This window comes from Mya arenaria, chromosome 14 (genome assembly GCF_026914265.1).
Source record: "Mya arenaria isolate MELC-2E11 chromosome 14, ASM2691426v1".
NCBI classification, from domain to species: Eukaryota; Metazoa; Mollusca; class Bivalvia; order Myida; family Myidae; genus Mya; species Mya arenaria.
Genome location: NC_069135.1, coordinates 61,253,763 through 61,262,261, shown reverse-complemented (window position 1 = coordinate 61,262,261; position 8,499 = coordinate 61,253,763). Strand labels below are relative to the sequence as shown.

Here is an 8,499-nt window from a genome sequence, read left to right as displayed (position 1 = left end):
TCTAGCCCGGATAGCCCGGCAAATGGGCCTGGTTTTTATCTTCCAGGTGTCCCCGCAGTGCGTGTATATGTGGTGTTTTTTTCTTCTTGCAAAAATACCGGGGAATGGGCCTTACCTGGGGTGCGGGGGCATTTGGCAGGGATTTTATCAGCAGTTTTTCTCCGCTATTCCCTGGACCTGGGGGTGGTGCGTGGTTACAAATGACTGTTGCATACACACATATATATTTACATGTATGTCATACCCCCCAAAAAACATATTCAGATATCATAAAACACTTACATGTGTCGATTGTTTATCAAGTATCTTGATATCTGTAAATCTGGGACAGAGCTGACAGGTTGTGTAAAAAACGGAGTTTTCAAGTGTAACAATATATATATACCGTTTTAACCTGCTAAGTATTTTCTATCGATTGCTATTGCCGAATATGTTTGTATTGCACTTTTCTCAAAACGGCCCCTTTTAATACCATGGTAACGCGCAACTGGCGCAGTAAAATGTACAGTTAACATATGTGTAATGCATTTGTAATAACCTCCAACACTATAGCTCAGATAATATTGAAAAACCGCCAAAACGTCATTTGAAGTATTTGTGACGTCATATGCAAGTTTGACGTCATTTGAACGTTATATGCGAACAAGTAAATGTATCATTCAAAACTAGAAACAACGATCAGAGTGTACGAAATGGCGTCATCAGATCGCATTGAAGCTCGGGCAGTTATTAAGTTTTGTAGTGAATTAGGGAAAACGCCGACACAAACCTACAAGATGATACAGACGACAAGTGTAAAGAACACTGGTGTCAGTCGCAGTCTGGTTTTTGAATGGCATCAGCGTTTCCGCGACGGCAGAGAGAGCCTTAAAGATGATGAGGGTAGAGGAAGAAAAAAGAAATACGGTGCGACATTGGTGACGTCAATCGCTGACGCATTAGCAAAGGACCGAGGGTTAAAGGTCAGGACGTTGTCGGAGATGTTCGGTGTTGGCTATGGAACAATTCAAAGAATACTTACTGAGGATCTACAAATGTCGAAGGTGTGTGCATTAATAATACGATATGAAACTATTATTTCTTAAAAATAGTTGCTCATAAATGATTCAGCATCTTTATGTTAAAAAAACGTATTTTAATTAGATCAGAAATAATTTATCAAACTAACTTGCCCAGTCTAAGGATCTAAATAACTTAATAATTGAATTAGTAATTGAATTAATACACGTTTTTTTTTATTTTCACAAATGATTTTTCAATTTAAAAAAAAATAATGCTTGCAGGTTCATGCACTCTGGGTTCCATGCCTGTTAAAAGACCATGAAAAGAACTCCGTGTCCATGATTCTAGAACTTTCCTTCAAAGGTATAAGCGGGAGGGAGACGGTTTTCTTAGTAGGATTATAACAACAGACGAGACGTGGCTTTGGTTTTATGACCCCGAGACAAAATCGCAGTCGGCCGTGTGGAAACGAAGCGGATCCCCACCTCCCAAGAAGGCCCGGGTGTCAAAGAGCTGCGGAAAGTACATGTTCATCATGTTTGCTGACATGCACGGGATGATTCATAGCCACGCCGTCCCAAGCCATATGACCATAAATGCAGATTACTAAAGCAAGGCAGGATTATTTTTTATACTTGATAATTAGTTGTTATTCAATTTTCGAGTTTTGATATAAATATCACTATGTAATTCAAATATTTCCTTATGTTTGAAGTAAAAACTATTTAATTGCTACATATTAAGCAATTTATGTACCCCTTTTTTATTTTAAATGAACAAAAAATATGTGTTATTTTAAAATATGTGATACCATACTCTTTATCTAACGTAATTTTGTAAGTTACATATAGCGAATCGTTTCTTGTCACACTTATTATCACATATGCGGGCCGTAATGTCTTTTTCACTTGAACAAGTACTCCGCCGGGACCTCGTGCACGCATTGCAGAAAAGGAGACCGGGGACTCCCCTCGAGAATTTCATTTTGCATATGGACAATGCATCATCCCATACTGCACAGACGACACGTTTGGAGATCGGGGTCCTTGGATTCGAGACAATTTCGCACCCACCATATTCCCCAGATTTGGCACCTTTTGATTTTGCCATCTTCCCGGCAATCAAAACACAATTAAAAGGAAATTGTTTCGATTCGCTGACAGATCTCCGCACGGCAACATCACAAATTATCAAACAATATGACTCTGAGTGGTATAGAGATATATTCCGCCACCAATGGATTCATCGCCACCAACGGTGCATCCAGTGTGACGGCGATTATTTTGAAAAAAAACTAGGATGACGTCGATTACGCTGTTAACGTCATTCCAATGCATCCAGCGTGTGCCGGGTCTGCGTTAATGACCTTCGTCAGAGCCCTGTAACTTTCGCAACATACGTACTATTTTCATGAAATTGTCAGTATTTGTAGCGGATACTATCCGCGTCTTGTTAATGTATATGTTGATGTATAAATATTAAACCATATTGGTTATGTGAGAACAATCCTGTTTATTTTGGATCATCCCGCGTAATTGCTTGTTTTCTTGTTTTTTTACTATATGAGCTATCACAGTCTGCCTAAAAAAAAATTCAGTACTTGTCCTTTTGGGCATGTAATTGAAGAAAACCACTTGCCCAAAAACAGTTTAACTTGCTCAAAATAATTTTTTAAAAACCCAACAAAAATCAAATTGAGGTGATCATTTATTCCCTAAAGGATAACTGCAAATTGAAAACAAAAACACAAACTAGAGAAGAATTTAATTAATAAGCGTCCAAGTTTCGGGCAGAGGCTTAGACGCTTATAAATTTATTATTTAATAAATAAGCGTCGGGCAGACGCTTAGACGCTTATTAATTGAATACTACAAATGCTGAGCACCTGGAATGCTGTGACTTCACCAATTCATGCGTAAATATACGAAAGCTAATATTTAGAACGTTCATTCAGGATTTATGAATTGTTGCTGAAGAAATTAAGAAAACTGAGAGATTTAAATTCCGGAAAAATGCACTTGCCCGTTCGGGCAACCACCTGGGAATTTTTACTTGTCCGAAACAGTATTTGCTTGTCTCGGGCTTTGGGCAACCCAGTTAAGACGAAGACTGCTATCAGCTATATAATATTACTAACTTTACTCCTTAAGTGTACCAAAATACCCTTGAAAAATGGTGCACGTTTGTTGAATTTTACGGTCATGCGATACGCTGAAAACATCCCAGCATGCAATGCAATATTTTGGCTTTTGTGCGGAATTTGTGGCCACGTAGCTATGAATTGAAAATCCCATTTATAAATGCTTTTATTTTTTTTATCTACATGATACACAAATCAAATGCCTTTTTTATTTGATCATAAAAGACAAATGAGTTAAACATAATATTGAATAAAATTGATGTTTTTTCTTATGTGCGCAAATCTATATTTTGAGGGTTTTGTTTTTGTAAATTTCGCCAACAAATTGTGTGACTATAATCAGTGGACATGTATACCATGTGATAAATTGCGTCATAAATGCTACGTCGGAAGGCAATATTTTGCCACGAATAAAGACTTTAAACAAAGATAACTTTCCTATTTCTAAACCATTTTAAAGGAAACATAGCGCAGTCTACGCCGCTTACAGAGCCCCGCCTTTGGTATTTTACCAGAGATTGATTGAGTGTGTAGTTTCTTAAAACACTTCGACAAACCTTTTCACAATATGGCCGTCTCAGACGGAACACTGTCCAAACATTATTTTGGAAACAGGTTTGTCGAAGTGTTTGATGAACCTAATCACCTTATCCAACTCTGGTAATAAAACGAAGGCCGTGCTCTTTAAACGGCATAGACTGCCCTTTGTTTCATTCAAAATGGTGTACTTTAAGATATCTTTGATTAAAGTTTTCATTTTAAGCAAAATATTGCCTTCTGGCGTAGCATATATGACCTAATTTATCACGTGGTATGCACACACTGATAATTCTGATAGAAGATTTGACTACACTTGTAGTACAAAGACAGACGCCATTAAAATTCATTCTCAAATTCCTGATGTTTTTAGGCCAAGGAAAGCAGTTAAGGAAGGTTAGAGCCGAAACGAGACTGACCCTCATTAAAGACTGAATTTAACCCTTTCTTGTATTTTGTGCTAAAAAAATACGTATTTTCGTTTCAGCATGTGTAGTACTTTAGATTTAAAAATATTGTCAAAACATAGAACAAGGAACACCCTTCGTTAAAACTGTCTGTTTCATATTGTAACCTGAAAATATTTTAAAATATTAAAGGCATTCTGAAGGATGGATGCAGTTCCAGGCAGAAAGGCACCCATGGAATCAGGATCGGCTCCTGACCCCACCTACTGCCAGCCATGCGCAGGAGATGGCAATAAATTCCTTCCCGAGGCCTTCTGTCCCGTCTGCAAGGAGTTCCTGTGTTCTAACTGTGCCCGAGTACACCGGAACCAAAAGATAACCAAAACTCACGTCCTGCAGGAAAATAGCAATATGCCTTCCCCAAACCACGTTGCAGAGAGCGAAGATGAGAAGTACACAGAAACATGTAAACTCCATGCTAGAGAGTTCATAAAATACTTCTGTCCCAATCATGAGGACCTTCTGTGTGGAGATTGTTTGGCTGAGAAGCAAGTTCATCGTTCTTGTAAAGTAGAAAAGATTTCTCAAGCAGCAAAACGATACAAATATGATGTAGAATACATCGGTATAAAGACTGGTCTTGTGCAGATGGTCACTGACATTAGCAAGCTTTCACACGACATAAAAACGGGTATGAAATCAGTTGAAGAGGAAAGCCTTACCAATATCAATGAGCTTCGCAAATTCAGGACTGAAATTAACAAGTACCTGGATAAGAGGGAAAACGAGCTCTTGGCAGAAATTGATCAGAAGAAACAAACATCCAAGATGTTGCTAAGTGACCTGAAGTCGAAATGCACAAACATAAAATCAGACACTGAAAAACTAAAGTCTGAGCTACCAGCACATGAAGCCAACAACATGCATCTGTTTGTAGTAGGAAAGCGAGCTATGAAAGAGCTGGCAGGTCTCCAGACTGCCATGGAAGATGTCGACCGGAAGAGGAAAGTTCCCCGGTGCAAGTTTCACAGGGACCCTGCAACTGAGCAGTTGCTAGCTTTTAAAAATGCAATAGGAAGGTTGGAAGAGGGTAAATCAACTTCGGCATTATGGCAGCAACATCGACAGCAGGAGATGAAGCAGCAACAACACAAACATAGACTAGTTTCATCACAGAAAGGTGACTAACTTGAAACTTCCATATTTAATATATAGTATAATTAGTTTGTTTCAATTATACTCTTCATTTAATAACAATATAGAAAATTTAATACTTTTGTCTAATGCAAATGTATTTTCAAAAGTATTTATAAACATAAAGCGGCTAAAAAATATTGACAGTGATAAGGCCACGCCAAATAAATGTATCGTTAGATGGATATACCGCGTTTACATTTCAGAAAATTAAATTTAACAAAATATATATATATTAATTATTTTACACCAATTCCTTTTTAAAAACAGCCCTTTTTTCTTAAACCATCATGCATGTATAAACGCAAAAACGATGCATATCTCTGACAGTCCATTTTTGGTAACATATCATTCTTTTAACCTATTTTACATAAAAAGTAAAATAATGATGACCATAAGAGCTTGAAAGAGAAAAGGCTAATAGGAAATAATGTTAGTTGTTTTGTTTTGTTTTTTACTTACCGGTATACATGTTTATTGGACTGCAACAAGTTATGTTTGTTCTCCGAATTTTTGCCACAACCAATTTTTCATAAGCGAGCGAAGAGCGAAAAATATTTTTGTCTTATATGCAATATAAAGAAGAACAATTGTTTAACTGCCCTTTAACTCATTTAAACACCATCTAGAACTTTATCTCAAGTGCAGATTATAAGTATGATGATCATTGCTTGAGGAAGAGGTGTTAAACAACTTATCTACCTGAAATCAGTAACAACAGTTTTTAAAGCTGCACTCTCACAGATTGAACGTTTTGACAACTTTTTTATTGTTTGTCTTGAAACGAGCAGATTTTTGCGATCATCAGGTCAAGGTGACTGACTTTGAATGTGATAAACTTGTTAGAGTGATGACTAGACAATGCTTAGACCTATGTTTTTTTTAAACTTAATATTCAGGTAGGGCCTGACAAGGAGAGGACCCCTGTTGATTCGGGGGTCATCAGGTTCAAAGGTCAAGGTCACGATGATCGTGAACGTGAAAAGATTGTCGTAGTGCTAACTTGACAATGCCTGCAGCAATGGTTCTCAAACTTGTCATAGAGGTTTTGCGTGACGAGTACGTGACCCCTATTGATTTTCAGGTCATGAAATGCCAGTGACATTTACCGTGACCCTGCAATCAGGAGGATACATTTTTACCTGCAACATGGGCATCGAATTTGAAATGACATATTAATCAGCATTATGATACGAGTTTTGATATGATACCAGAAATATGAAACATTTTTGCCATGTTGTATTCCAATAATGCATCTTCAGCTTCATAGCGGCATTTCTATCTCACATGAGCACTTGTGCTCAGCGTTTGTGCTCAGCGTGAGCTATTGTGATAGGGTGATTGTCCGTCGTCAGCCGTCTATCTGGTATCAATATTTGCCTTCAAATAGTTTCTCCTCGTAAACCACTGGGACAATATCAACAAAACTTCCAGGCATGTACCTTGGGTGTTCCTCTTCCGGATTCCTTGAATAAAAGTTGATTCCTGCAGAACTCTCTTTGCCATGACAACCAAAAGGAAAAACTATGAAAATATTTTTCTCAGAAACTGCTGGTTTGATTTCAGAATTCCTGTATCAAGCTCATTCACCCCATGTTGATTCGTGAAAAAACATGGCCGCCACGGGGCGGAGCTACTTTCACTATACATGTATATGTCTACATGGGGAAAAAAAATTCTTCCCCTCAGAATCTACTGGCCGGATTTCAAAATACTTTCTAAGGTGGCCCTTTATCAAATTCCTTCAAGTCATGTTGGTTCGTTTAAAACTCTGCCGACAGGTGACGGGGCTAGTTTTCACTATATGACTTAATTCTATAATATGATATGTAGCAAGATGCAGTTTAAGTAAGCGAGACAACTCCGGTGTGAAGAGTCAGTACATTTAACAGGCAAAATCTCCCTCTGATTTTTTTTGCCGGAAACCCCATAGCCCAGCACCATGTAGAGGTTCATTACCAAAAGTTCAAATTATGCCCCTGGCGTCAAAGCTTGTCCCGCCCCGGGGGTCTTAGGTTTTTAGCTCACCTGAGCTAGTGCTCAGCTTATGTGCTCAACCATTGTGATTGTCCGTCGTCCATTCGTCCATGTGCAACATTTTTTGTATGGAAAATTTGAAAATCTTCCCCTCAGAATATACTGGCCCGATTTTAAAATAATTCCACAGAAAATTGTTCCTTAGTTGACCAATTCGTTCACCTTACGTTAATTCATAAAAAGACATGGCTGCCAGAGGCGGGGCTTCTTTTCACTATATGTATGTGGAAACATTAAAATGTCACAGAAATGTTCCTAAGGTTACCCTCTGTAGAATTCTTTCACCCCATGTTCATTCATAAAGAAACATGGTTGCCAGGGGCTTTAATTAAAGAAATTACCTAAAATTGATCTTGTCCGTTAAATAACTTTACAAGCATTTGTTTAATTATCACCACATTTATTCAGAATGTATATAGGCATTATACCTTGGACCAGTCGAAAACTGGCCAGATCACTGTAGTCACCTGAAATTTATTGCCCTTTCATTATAACTCAGGTTAGCAATATAGGGTCATCTTGGCCTGCTTGTTATTTTGTAGCATCAGAGAAGAGCTTTAAGTCAGCAGGCCATAGCCTGAGAAACAAAAGCCAGTTTTACATTGCAGGGCAGAACAACAGCAGTATCTATCAGCATCTCAGCAGCCAAAACAATGCCCTGGCCCTACAGTTAAAGACCGTAACTCAATTTCTTATGTATGTCGTTATGACTTCTATTTATATATAAATATATCTAACTGTTACATATAATTTTCGCTTTCGTTTTAAGTTTTGATCTTCCGTGTTCAGGCTGTAACTTAGTCATGGAGAGAGGGATTTTACAATTACTCAGCACATGTGTTCGTTATAAATAGATGACTTGTATGTGTGTCATGCACGTGATACGTCAACATTATGTACCCAAAGCATGTGCCATGTTTTTTTTAAATCACTCCTTGCTTGACAAAGGTTCAGCCCGGCAACGGAAAACCATTCCATAATAATTAACCTGTAAGCGTTTTAACGGCATGCAGAAAAAAGTTTATTGAACTCGTGTACCTAAAAATGTACCTAAAGAATGTAATTATTATGTGTACCCAATTAACGTCTGTCGGATCATTCATCATTCTATATGTCACTAAGTTTCTGCTAAATAAATTAGAAGGTCAAAGGTCAAGGTGACCTTTAGGTGAAAAAAATATT

General features: G+C 37.8%; 1 protein-coding gene across 1 annotated transcript; it reads left to right on the top strand.

Annotated features, from left to right (window-relative positions):
* Nucleotides 1-692: 692 nt before the first annotated feature.
* Nucleotides 693-1,612, top strand: LOC128216350 (protein GVQW3-like). Its single transcript, XM_052922909.1, has 2 exons — nt 693-1,045; nt 1,351-1,612. Exons 1-2 carry the CDS (start codon nt 693-695, stop codon nt 1,610-1,612), a joined length of 615 nt encoding a protein of 204 aa, XP_052778869.1.
* Nucleotides 1,613-8,499: the final 6,887 nt, after the last annotated feature.

Excerpts from the sequence above, each read along its gene's own strand:
- LOC128216350 (XM_052922909.1), top strand. The coding sequence starts at position 693 with ATGGCGTCATCAGATCGCATTGAAGCTCGGGCAGTTATTAAGTTTTGT. Across the intron at positions 1,046-1,350 it reads GATCTACAAATGTCGAAGGT|AACTTTCCTTCAAAGGTATA; the intron begins GTGTGCATTAAT and ends CCATGATTCTAG.